At 48.2% G+C, this 13494-nt stretch overlaps 1 protein-coding gene across 1 annotated transcript; it reads left to right on the top strand.

Moving 5' to 3' along the window:
* The first annotated feature begins 9949 nt into the window (after positions 1-9949).
* On the top strand, positions 9950-10909 carry LOC116629232 (olfactory receptor 10H2-like). Its single transcript, XM_032399538.1, has one exon. The coding sequence runs from the start codon at positions 9950-9952 to the stop codon at positions 10907-10909; it is 960 nt and encodes a 319-aa protein (XP_032255429.1).
* Positions 10910-13494: the final 2585 nt, after the last annotated feature.

The following is a 13494-nucleotide window of genomic DNA, read 5'->3' as shown; positions in this document are numbered from 1 at the left end:
ATCAAAAAAGGCAATTGCCTGCAAAAGGTCTGCCCAGTTGATCTCTGAACACAACAGAGATCCTCCACTGCTTGAACAGAATAAGCAGCACGTGCACAGAGCTGACCCAGACCAGACCAAGGCCTCCTCCCAACTGGGTGCTCACAGACTGACTTTGCATTTGGTTTGTTAACTGCTTACCCCTTGTTGTATCTTGCTTGTTGTATGACTTTGTCTGGTGCTTTGCTTTGTGTGACATGTATGAAGCCAAGTTAAATATGTAGTAAAATGTCACTGAGTTTGGAATCCTGAACCTGCTTTATAATCTTGCTTTATGACCGAATAAAGCTGACATTATGGAAAGGCACAACATGTGTGTGCGCCTTCATAGCATGCTCATGAAGGTAGGTTTGAACAAACAACAATGGGACCTAATCCTCACTGGGGAAAGGTCCAAACCCAGCAAAATAATTTCATTGCAGCCCACCCTGACTCTGATATAATTTCCATTTATTTGTTGACTCTGATGCTACATCTGGCCCAAGAACAGCAACCACAAATATTTCCTTGAAATTAGCATTTTATTTGTGTGACTCATATTAACTCATATTTTCATAAATGAGTTTCTCCCCAGGAGAAGGTAAAAACCGGAAGGAACCTCAACTTGCTTGCTGTGTATTTGAATTTCCAGAACCAGGAACACAGAAATCACTCGATAATGTTTGATGGATAAATGGATGGATGAGTTCTAAAGGCATGGGGTAAGGCAGGTGAACAGTGAGCTGGCTCCACTCACTATACCCAGACTACTACATGGCTCTCCTAAATGATGAAACAACAGTATCGAGGACTTACTGAACATTTGCTAAGCACCAGACAGTTTATACATTAGGTAGGTGTTATTACTATTGGCGTTCCCGTTTTCAGACAGAGAATCACAGAGCTCCGGTCATTTCACCAACATCCCACAACCAGGAAGTGGCTGGGCCAGGATCTCCACCTGAGTCTGTCTGATGTGGGTCGGTGCCCTGAGTCACAGAGCCACCTAAGCAACTACACGCAAGTCTCTCCTTGCCTATTAATCTGTGTTGAAGAACCTGAAGAGAGCTGAACAGTTCACACTGGTGGCTAGTTAGTCTTTGTTTAAAGAAGTAAACAAAAAGCCCCCAGAGAATTCAGTGGAAGTGATGTCTCGGGGTAGCAGGTGATTAGTAGAATTGTCTGAATCCACGACCTCCAGCCCTGCCCCCATGCACTCAGAGCCCATCTGCCAGGGTCCCTGGGCTGGCTTCCTGGAGGACACAAGAGAGGTGAACAGAGTTAGGCTCATCAGGAATCAGTCAATGGCACTAAAGAGCACAATGGGACCCCTTCCCTGCACAACCTGCCAAGCCCAGCTGGCATACCAATCCCTAGAAGCCAAGACCGTGGTTCATTACTGAAAAAGTCACAGGATTTTAAGTGACAGCTGGGAGCTCATTAAAAGTTGACACACAATTCCCCATCTCCACTTCATTTGTGGAAATTAGAGTCCCTAAGGATTGGCCATAGAGCTGCGGGCGGATGAGTTTAAATGCATACCTCAGGGCTAAGGTGGAAACTGAGCCATGGGTTCAGCTCACTCCAGAGGAATGGTCCCCAGATAGTTTTCCTAGTCTCAAGCTCAAAGTCAGTGTTTGATTACCACCAAAAGACGTAGGCGGGAAAAGCAGGTGACCATTTCTTGGCCCACACACCAGTTTCCTGGAGCTCAAAGTGGCCAAGTTCTACAACATGCACCATGGCAGAACTGTAGCCTGCAAACCAAGGGGTGCCAAGTGGTCATTGTGAGCACTCCATGCTGCTGGACACAGACAAGGACAAAGGTCTCCAGAGCTCTGAGGGCGGCTGAGGCTTCTACTTCCACAGTACTGCTCACTGCAGTGTATTATAGATATTACCTGGTCAACACCTTCCTTCCTTCCCCACTAGACTAGCAGCCCTGAGAGGGTATGACCAATCTGAACTAGCTTAGTATTGTGTTCCCACAGCCGGGCACCTAATAGGTGTTCAATAAAACTGGCTGAGAAAACAAACTCATCTCTCATTACAACCCTACAGAAAGTATGTGGGCTGCAAAATCCTTCTGAAACACGAATGGCTCATTCCTAATTTATCTGAAATTCACTTTTCAGGTGTGCCTGTGTGACTGACCTCACAGGAACCCACTACCATCTTGTGTGTGTAACATAGCCAGTGTTTCGTGTAGATGAGTGCCATCCCATGGCAGTTGGGGTTATGGAATAAGGTCCTCTCGTTTGGATTCCTGTTTGTCTTTAAGCCATCTTGAGCCACTCACTCCTCTCCTGTCCAAGCCTCCTGTCACATTGGCTTTCTTCTGTTCCTTAAATGGACAATCATCTTCGCACCTCAGATCCCTGGCACATGCTGTTCTCTCAGCCTGATGCACCCTTTCTTCACACTCTACCTCTAGAGGAGAAAACCTCAGCTGGAATGTCCCCTTCTCCATAAAACCCTTGCAACCTGCCCTGCTTTCATAGCCCACCACCTTCCCTTCCTCACACATCTCATATTCTTGTCTAAATTCAGTTATTCATCATCTGCCTTCTCCCCTCTACTGTCATGTCCACAGGAGCAGGCATGTCAGTCCTGGTCACTGTGGGCTCCCCAGAGAAGGGCTCAGGCATTGCATACACAGCTGTTGGATACATGCTAGCTGGGGCTGGACTTCATCTGAGCTGGAGATAAGAGTTATCTGGCGCACAGGCTTTGGGTACCGAGGCTGGTCATGCTTATCAAACTAACCAGCTAGTGTGTCCTGTTCCGACTTTACCCAGTTATCAAAGAGCAGATCAAGTATGAGGCTTCCTCCCTCAGCTGCCTAGCAAAATGGAGGGGGGACTTCTTAAGCAAGATGATGACCAAGGGTTTAAGAGTTTTTCAATTGACTTAACTGTCCAATCCATAGTTGGAATTTTGTCCTATACACATTCACGGTGTTCCTAGTTTGTGCTGAGATGGAAAGTGACTGGACCTAAGTGTCACCTCTGAGAGCGACCGGGCAAGGGGGAGAGACAGGCGAGTGCTGAAGTCATTCAGATCCTGGGAGATAAATGTCATGAAGGTGCAGCAGACTCCCAGGATGCTACAGCCCCGTTGACTTCCCTGAAACCCATGGAGGTAAAAAGATCCAAAAAGGAAATCCAATGACAATTAATGAGTCCTGCCATGTTCATGTGCCTGGGATCAGGTGCAAGACACAGGGGAAACTGCCTCACATGCCCTGGGTGAGGGCAGGGTGTCATGGAGGGAAGCAGGTGCAGGACATTACTCTTGGGGATGGATTGGGTCTGACCCATCTGTCCGTCTGTTGCTGTGAGCACAAATTCCAGCACCCACTGGGGGCTGATGAATGTCTGGGGTAGGAAAGGACTTGGACAATATTTCTTGGTCACCCCTGGGTCAGACTCAGTGCAGAGACCAGGAAGGCATGGGTCCTGCCTGGCAGAACAGCTGAACAAAGCTACAAGGCTGTGGTTCAAAGAGACTTTGGTTATTGCTCATTTTATCTCCAGTGGCCACACACTGCTTGGCACACAGTAGGTACACAAAAATACCTGTGATTCAAATGAAAGCATGGTGCCCATAGTTCAAGCAAAAGATTGAAATGGGCATTGTGGGGGGAGAGAGTTCTCCTCGACCAAGCACCTACTGCGTGCCAGGCTCTTTACACACATTGTGTCTCTTCTTATCATTCAGCCCCGTTTCATAAAAGAAAAAGTGAGGCCCAGAGAGACCAAGCCACTTGTCCAGGGTCACAGCGCCCCCTCCAGGCAGGGCTGCAAAATGCAGCTGAACTGAGACCTTGGGCTCCACTCCATTTATATTGACCCTCTTCTGTGACCTTAGCCTTATATGCTGACCTTTCTGGGCATCCAGAAGCAGCAACAAAAGCTATTTCTCCTTAGTTCTGAATTCATTTCTTCGTTGAACATCTGTTTCTGTGATGTCCTTTCCAGACTTGAGTTGTGCCAGGAAATCCCAACAGATTGCCCTCACATTCTGGGTCTTCTGGTGCACCAGTGAGCTAGAGCTTAGAGGAGAGTGTTTTCGGGACCCTCAGTCCAGGCTGGCACCTCCTTCCAGCCCACTCTCCCTCGGGCCCTAGAGGACTGGATCCAAGGTGTCTCCAAGTCCCTTCACATTGTGACCCCGTCTGACTTCCCAGCCTCCCCCGACTCCATTCTGGGCACTTCTCCATGCCTTTGCTCACGCTGGTTCCTCTGCCTGCCGTTCCCTCCCTGACGTCGTGTGCTGGGGACTGTTCATCCTTCAGAGTTCAGCTCAGATGTCACCTACCTCCTTTCCCGCCTGCACTGTAAGGTCTCACAGCACTGTGCATATCCTTCCTTCACTGTTTTCTTTAAAGCATTTTATTGAGTATTTATTGTTCCATTTAATTTTTACCTTTCTGGTTGCTGGGAACACAGCATGCTCCCAGTGAGATGCCATCTCTGCCCTCAGGAGGTCTGTCGAAGCCTAGTGGGAGACACAGACCCATAACCAGGTGATGACCGCACCATGTGATGGGGGACTTCAGGGCAAGCTAGGAGTCAGAGACCCCAAGTCTGGGGTGCAGGGATGCAGGATAGGCTTCCTGGAGGGTGGTATGTGACCTGAGACCGGTTGATTGAAGCAGATGGGAGTGGGGCATGAGGGATGCAGTGGGACCTGGGGATGAGAGAGTCTGGTACTCTCAAGAAATTGAACATGCTCCCATCTCATTTTAGCCTAGAGATGCAAAGTGGGGGTGCTGTGTTGGAAGAGGGAGAGGCAGCTGAGAGACAAAACTGGAGAGGCTAACAGGGACCAGAGTTTTGGCTGCAGGGAAGCATCTGGGACTAGGGAGCCATGGCTGGTTCCAAGCAAGGAGTGGGGGATGTAATGTGCTTTGTTTAGCAGGATCCCTCTGATGTTGTGTAGGAAGCAGGTGTAGAGGTCAGAGCCAAAGCAGAGAACTGAATCAGGAGGGATGTATAGTGGGTTAAAATAGTGTTGCTCAGAAATGCATGTCCACTTGGAACCTCAGAATGTGACCATGCTTGAAATAGGGTCTTTACTGGGGCGCCTGGGTGGCTCAGTCGTTAAGCGTCTGCCTTTGGCTAGGGTCATGATCCCAGGGTCCTGGGATCGAGCCCCGCAGCATCAGGCTCCCTGCTCAGCGGAAGCCTGCTTCTCCCTCTCCCACTCCCCCTGCTTGTGTTCCTGCTCTCCCTGTGTCTCTGTCAAATAAATAACTAAATAAATCTTAAAAAAAAAAAAAAAAAGAAATAGGGTCTTTACAGGTGTAGTTAGATAAGGATCTCAAGATGAAATCATCCTGGGTGTTGAGCTCCTAAATGCTGGTGTCTAATGACTGGTGCCCTTATAAGGAGAGGAGAAGACATACAGACACAAGGAGAAGTTCATGTGAAGACTCAGGTAGAGATGGGGATGATGCAGTCAAGGGTGCTGGCAGCCACCAGAAGCCGGGAGAGAGGCATAGGGCTGATCCTCCCTCAGAGCCTCCAGAAGGAACTACCCTGCTGACACCTGGCCTCCAGAACGGGGAGAGAGCATATTTCTGGTTTTTTGAGCCACCCAGTTTGTGGCAATTTGTCTCCTCAGCCCCAGGACACTAATTCAAGGGCGGGTGCTGTCTTCTAGGTCATATGTGCTCACACCAGGCGGGGGGTCTGGACGTGAGAACACGAGGAGGGAGGAGAGTAGACACTGAGCTGCACTGTGGCCCGAGAGCAAGGCAAGCCTGGTTGCTGGTGGCCTGACGCCTTGGCACTGCCCCCTCCCTCCCTCCTCAGTCCTCAGCCTGGGGCAGCCTGGGCCCAGAGCAGGGCCATGCTTTAGAGATCCCATCTCTGACCCTGCATCTCTGCTTCTGCGGAGGCCAGACAGCAGCCCCTCTTCTGGACCACTCCCAGGGGCTGGGACCCAGGGTTTCCCCACCCAGCTCTGGGAACCTGTGCTGTCCTCTCTGGGATGGCCCAGGGGTGCCTGTTTGTGGCGTGTGGATGGACTTGAGCTTTGAGAATGCAGTGTCCATAGTCCAGCATGCATGAGAACAAAGGAGTATGCTCAGAGAGTAGGGGAGGGGCTCCAGCCTCCTTTTGTATTCCTTCCCCTGTCCAGTTAGAGGCACCTGCCTTAACCATCTTCTGCACAGCCCGGCTGGGAGGCCTCAGGAAAGGTCTGGAGGCTGCATGTACTGCTCTGGGCTATCTCAGGGAAGCCTCTGGAAGTCTCCCTGAGGGCCCCCCCCCAACCCCCCTCCCCCGCCCCCGCCTGACTTGGGCCCTGAGGGTGGCCCCGCCCACAACCTGCCTCTGCTGCCCACCTCCCCTGGGAAGCCTTTGGAATGCCACTGGAGTACCGCTAGATAAAGCGCAGGCGCAGCCTCCCGCCCTGCCCACCCCGCTTCTGAGCTCCCGGTGTTGAGTGTGAGTGAGGGGACCCAGGGCTTCCTCTGCGACGCCCCCAGACAGTTCCCCGCCGCCGCCACCAACGGAGGCGAGTGTGCGCCCCTGGGTGCTTTTCAGGAGGAGGTGATGCAAGCGCGGGATGCGGGGAAGGACTGTGGGTAATAAGAATGTGGGGGTGGATCTTGGGACCCAGAACCCCGCTGAACGAAGTTTGAAGGACACAGTTCCTGGGCGGATGCCTCTAATTCAGGAATCGCGCATCCAGGTCCTGTGTGCTTCCTGGTCATCGCTGCGATCTTAGCGTGAAGGGTGTCCGTCAGGGACACCGGCGGTAGTCACCATCTTCCTGCTTCTGCTGTGTCGTGCTGTGAGAGTGTACGTCTGTGTGCACCTGCGGGGGTGCCTGTGGCCGCAACTCTGCAGTTGTGTGGGTGGGTCCATCCCCGCGGCGGGGTCTCCGCCTCCGTGTGAGTGAGCGGGTCGATCCTGAGCGCAGGTGCATGTGGGCCTGCTGTGTGCCTGTCTGGTGTAGAGCTTAAGGCAGCTGCGCCTCTGGGTGTGTGTGGGGGGGGGAGTGGAATGCAGGTATGTGGAGGTGTGGGCGCACACCCACATGTAGGTGTTCATGAGACACGGGGCACCCAGATGCCAGTCTGTAAGAACCGGAGGCCGCCCACCCCTGAGGAGAGCTGTTCTGAGGTGCCTCCCCTTCTGCTCTCACACACACCTGGCGGAGGCTCAGTGGCTGCCCTGGAAGGCACAGGAAGGCTTAAGGGCAGGTGGTGGGTTCTTCCTTCCTGATCTCCCCTCTGGCCCTAGGCACTCACTCTCTCCCTTTCTGGGGACAGGCTGGGCTGTGAACCAAGGGGGAGACAGCACAGAGGTAGAGGAGGACCGAGGAAGGTACGTTTTCCTTTCTAAAAAAAATGGAGCAATTCCACATAATATAAAATTAATCATTTTGAAGTTACAAATCATTGGCGTTTAGCACATTCACAATGTTGTGCAACCATCACCGCTTTCTAGTTGCCAAATATCTTCATCACCCCAAAAGGAAACACTGCCTTCATTGGTAGTCACTTCCCCATTGCCCCCTGCCCAGGCTCCAGCTTCCCACCAACCCCTAATATGCTTGCTGTGTCTACGAATTTGCATATTTTAGGTATTTCATATTACCGGAATCAGACAACCTTTTGTTCAGACAACCTTTCGTGCCTGGCTTTTTTTCACATAGCATGATGTTTTCAAGGTTCATTCATGATGCCACATGTGTTCGTACTTTGATGTGTAGAAAACACATGACATAAAATTTATTATCTTAACCATTTTTAAGTATGCAGTTCTGGTGGTGTTAAGGATATTCACATTGTTGTGTAATAGATCTGCAGAACTCTTTTCATCTTGCAAAACAGAGACTCTATACCCATTAAACAGAACTTGCAGTTTCCCACTCCCTGTAGTCCTTGGCAACCTCCATTCTACTTTGTTTCTATGAATTTGACTGCTTTAGATACCTCACATAAGTGGGATCATACAGGATTTCTCCTTTTTGGGGACTAGCTGATTCCACATAGCATAATGTTCTCAAGGTTCTTTCGTGTTGTGGCATGTGACAGGATTTCCTTCCTTTCAAGGCTGAATGCTATTCCATTGTATGGATATATCACATCTTGTTTATCCATCCATCCACCAATGGACATTGGGGTTGTTTCTACCTCAAGGCTATTGTGACTAGTGCTTCTATGACCAGGAGTGAGCAAATATCTCTTCCCGACCCTGCTTTCGCCACTTTTGCATATATATCCAGAAGTGGGATGGCTGAGGCATAGGTAGTTCTATTTCTAATTTTTTGAGGACCATTCATACTGTTTTCCGTAGCCGTTGTACGACTGTTCAATCCCACCAACAATGCGCAGAGTTCTAATTTCTCCACCTCCTTGCCATTTAAATGGCACAACTCGGTGCCATTTAACCATTCACAATATTGTGCCGCCAACACCTGTATTTAGTTCCAAGAGATTTCACCACCCCAGAAGGAAATCTGCAACCCATTTAACAGTCACTCCCCATTGCAGCTCCCCATTGGAACTCCCGTTCCCTGGCAACTGCTAATCTGCTTTCTGTCTTGATGCGTTTACCTATTCTGGATATTTCAAATACATGAAATCATACAATATGTGGTCTTTGTGGCTGGCTTCTTTCACTCAGCATATTGTCTTCGAGGTTCATCTATGTTGTAGCATGTTCAGTACTTCATGCTTTTGTATGCCTAAAAGATATTCCATCATATGGGGGGATACCACTTTCTGTTTATCCATTCATCTGTTGGTCCATCCTGCATTTTTTTAAAAGATTTTTTATTTATTTATTTGACAGAGGGAGGCACAGCGAGAGAGGGAACACAAGCAGGGGGAATGGGAGAGGGAGAAGCAGGCTTCCCGTGGAACAGGGAGCCGGATGCAGGGCTCGATCTCAGGACCCTGAGATCATGACCTGAGCTGAAGGCAGACGCTTAATGACTGAGCCACCCAGGTGCCCCCATCCTGCATTTTTTGCATCAAGTCTGTCGATGGCAGAGAGAGGAAGAAAGATAGAAAGACAGAGCAGTAACACTGGATGGAGCAGTTGCGTGGAAGGAGAGCTGTCCTCATGGGGAGCTGGGGCAGATGTGAGTCAGTTGCCACTCAGGGAAGGAAATGAGAGAACCCACAGCTGCGAGCCTTGGTTGCTCCACAAAGCAGGAGGTTGGGGATAGGAGAGTGGGTAGGGCTTGAGGAGAGGGAAGGAGATTCAGAGAAGAGCATCGGTGAGTGACCAGAGATAGAGTGCCCAGCAGGGGTCAGAGAATGTGACTCTGGTAATGCTGGTCAGTGCCACATCCTTGTGGGGGACTCACACAAGTTAGACCACACAACAATAGTAGCTAAGAGCTGAACGGGCATCACCTCACCTTGCCACTACAGCCCTGTGGAATGAGGATGATTATTCCATGTTCCCAGTGAGCCAGTAAGGGATAATGCTGAGAATTAACCAGAGCCTACATCCTCTCCATGCCACACAGGAGAGGTGACCTCCAGCTGAAGATAGCAATCAGGGAGTCGCTTGCACTTAAAATTCAGGAAGGATTTGGAATCACAGAGATGGAGAGAAGCATGGAGTGGCCAGCATGCTCAAAGGCAGGAAAGCCGGCTGGTCGTGCATGGAGTCAATGACAGTAATAACAGTAGTTGTAATTATTATTATCAGTATTATTTTTTACAGCGTTCTTACTATGCGCCAGGGCCTGCATTACGCAATTGAGGCTCACGATCTTCCGTGAACCCCAAGCAGCTCCGAGGATCACTGACAGTCATGATGAGCAGCAGGTCATGGAGGGACTGGCTGTGGTTGGGGGGTGAGGGCCCCCCACCCCCGGGGAAGTCCTCCTGGGCCGGGCTCAGCATGGACCCAGAACTCGTGCCCACCAGGCCGCCTTCCCTCTCTCCCACCCAGTGATGGCCACCACTCTGGGCCTAAACCACAGCTCCATGTCTGAATTCATCCTCGTGGGCTTCTCCACCTTCCCGCCACGTCTCCTGCCCGTCTTCTTCCTGCTGTTCCTGCTCATGTACCTGTTCACCCTGCTGGGGAACCTGCTCATCATGGCCACTGTGTGGAGCAAACGCGGCCTGCACACGCCCATGTACCTCTTCCTGTGTGCCCTGTCCATCTCCGAGATCCTCTACACCTTGGCCATCACTCCACGCCTGCTGGTAGACCTGCTCTCCACCCACCGCACCATTGCCTTTGCGGCCTGTGTCAGCCAGATGTTCTTCTCCTTCACATTTGGCTTCACCCACTCCTTCCTGCTCACCGTCATGGGCTACGACCGCTACGTGGCCATCTGCCACCCCCTGCGCTACAATGTGCTCATGAGCCCCCGTGGCTGCGCCTGCCTGGTGGCCTGGTCCTGGGCTGGTGGCTCAGTCATAGGGCTGGTGGTGGCCACAGCCATTTTCCACCTCACCTTCTGTGGACCCAATGAAATCCAGCATTTTTTATGTCATGTACCCCCTCTCTTGAAGCTGGCCTGTGGAACTGACGTACCAGTAGTAGCCCTGGGTGTGGGGCTGGTGTGCATCACCAACTTGTTGGGTTGCTTTCTCCTCATCCTCCTCTCCTACACCTTAATTGTGGTTGCCATCTTGAAGATCTCCTCTGCTGAGGGCCGGCACAAAACCTTCTCCACCTGTGCGTCCCACCTTATTGTGGTCATTGTGCACTATGGCTTTGCGTCTATCATCTACCTCAAGCCCAAGGGTCTGCACTCCCACGAAAGCAACACCCTGATGGCCATCACCTACACGATCCTCACACCCTTCCTCAGTCCCATCATCTTCAGTCTCAGGAACAAGGAGCTGAAGACTGCCATGAAGAAGACCTTCCTCAGCAAACTCTATCCCTCCAACATCTAAGTGGCCAGTGTGAAGGTGGTTTTAGAAGAAGGTAGAAGGATGACCATACCCTCACCTTTACAATGGGGTTTACAATGTCTGCCTAGTAAGATTGGTAAAAAGATGTGTGACAACACCCATGACATGGCAGGTACTCAATAAATGTGAACTTTTCTTCTTCTTCTTCCCTTGGTTTGTGTCTTGGCTATTAGTTTTATTTGTAATCAAACAGCTTTCGTGAGATATAATCCACATGCCATATAATTCACCCATTTAAAGTACACAGTTCAGTTGGTCTATAGTATATTCAGAGTTATGTGATCATCACCACCATCAATTTGAAACATTTTTGTCACCCAAAAAGGAAACCCCTACCCATTCAGTCCCCATTTCTTCCCCAACTCCCATAACCCCCAGCTATAGGAAACCACTTTTTTTCAGAATATGTTTTAATTTTTAAAAATTGAAATATAGTTGCCATACGATGTTATATTAGTTTCAATTGTACAACATAGTGATTTGACGCCACACAATGCTATTATAATACCTTTGACTACATTCCCTATGCTGTACCTTTCATCCCCGTGACTTACTCATTCCACTTTGCCTGTTCTGAACATTTCATATAAATGCAATTACACTAGGTGCTCATTTTGACTGAGTGCTCTCGCTTAGCACAGTGTGTTCAAGGTTCCTTCATGTTGTGGATGTATGAGACGTTCATTCCTTTTTATTGCCAAATACTATTCCATTGTGTGCACATACTGTATTTCTTTCTTTCTTTTTTTTAATTTAAATTTTAGTTAGATAACATACAGTGCAATATTGGTTTCTGGAGTAGAATTCAGTGGCTCATCACTTACATCACTTACAACACCCAGTGCTCATCACAAGTGCCCTCCTTAATATTCACCACCCTCCTAGCCCATCCCTCACCCACCTCCCTCCATCAACCCTCAGTTTGTTCTCCATCATTAAGAGTCTCTTATGGTTTTTCTCCCCTCTCTCCCTTTTCCCTCTTCCCATACCTTCGTGTGTTTTTTTCTTAAATTCCATATACGAGTGAAATCATATGGTATTTGTCTTTCTCTGAGTGACTTATTTCACTTAGCGTTAGCTCCATCTTGCAAATGACAAGATTTCATTTTTTTGATTGCTGAATAATATTCTGTTGTATATATCTATACCTTATGCGTTCCTCACTCAGTGGACATTGGGGCTCTCTCCATAGTTTGGCTGTTGTTGATAATGGGACATAACTGTATTTCATCTGTCCGTTTATTGCTTGCTGAACTTTTCAGTATTTCTACTTTTTGCTATTTTGAATAATGCCACTAGGAATGTTTGTGTACCCTTTTTTCTTGAATATATGGTTTCACACTCCTGCATGTATACTATGGAGTGAATTTTTTTGATCCAATGGTAACTCTATGTTTAATTTTTATAGAAAGTTCCAGACTGTTTTCCAAAGTGGCTGCACCCCTCTATATTCCCACCAGCCTCGAAGTAGGGTTCAAATTTCTCCACATCTTTGCCAACATTTGTTATTACCTGTCTTGTTATTTATAGCTATCTGAGTGGTAAGAAGTGGTATCTCATGGTGGTTTTGATTTTCATCTCATGATATGTAATGATATTGTGCATCTTATCACATGCTTGTTGGCCATTTCTATGCGTTCTTGGAGAAATGCTGTTGAGGCATTTCACCTATTTTTTAAATTGGCTTGTTTGTCTTTTTGTTGAGTTGTAATAATTCTTCATAGTTTCTAGTTATAAGGCCTTTATCAGATAGGTGAGTTTCAAGTATTGTCGCACATTCTATGAGTTATCTTTTCACTTTCTTGTTGATATTCTTTGCAGTACAGAAGATTTTAATTCTGATGACATCCAATTTATATATTGGTTTCCTTTATTGCTTATGGTTTTGGTGTCATGTCTAAGAAATGATTGCTTAATCCAAGGTCATGGAGATGCTCAGCTATCCTGTCCTCTAAGAACATTATAGTTTTAGCTCTTACATTTAGGCCTTTGCTCCATTTTGAATTAATTTTTGTACATAGCATGAAGTAGGGGCTGAATCTTAGATTTTTTTAAATTAACATAAAATTTATTATTTGTTTCAGTGTTACAGGTCTGTAATTCATCAGTCTTACACAATTCACAGTGCTCACCATAACACATACCCTCCCCAATGTCCATCACCCAGACACCCCATTTATCCCACCCCCTCCACGGCAGCAAGCCTCAGTTTGTTTCCTGAGATTAAGAGTCTATTTATAGATCTTGGATACCAGCCCTTTATCTGTATTGTCATTTGCAAGTATCTTCTCCCATTCTGTGGGTTGCCTCTTCGTTTTGTTGACTGTTTCCTTTGCTGAGCAGAAGCTTTTCATCTTGATGTATTGTATGGTGATTAACATAACATAATAAAATAAAATTTAAAAAAAAAGAGTCTCTTATGGTTTGTCTCCCTCTCTGGTTTCATCTTGTTTCATTTTTTCCTCTCTTCCCCTATGATCCTCTGTCTTGTTTCTCAAATTCCTCATATCAGTGAGATCATATGATAATTGTCTTTCTCTGATTGACTTACTTCACTCAGCTTAATA

Source organism: Phoca vitulina, unplaced genomic scaffold (genome assembly GCF_004348235.1).
Source record: "Phoca vitulina isolate PV1807 unplaced genomic scaffold, GSC_HSeal_1.0 scaffold417, whole genome shotgun sequence".
NCBI lineage: Eukaryota > Metazoa > Chordata > Mammalia > Carnivora > Phocidae > Phoca > Phoca vitulina.
The sequence above is the reverse complement of the archived record's forward strand: the minus strand, read 5'-3'. Positions and strand labels throughout refer to the sequence as shown.

Bases quoted from the DNA above. Each gene is read 5' to 3' on its own strand.
- LOC116629232 (XM_032399538.1), top strand. From the start codon at position 9,950: ATGGCCACCACTCTGGGCCTAAACCACAGCTCCATGTCTGAATTCATC.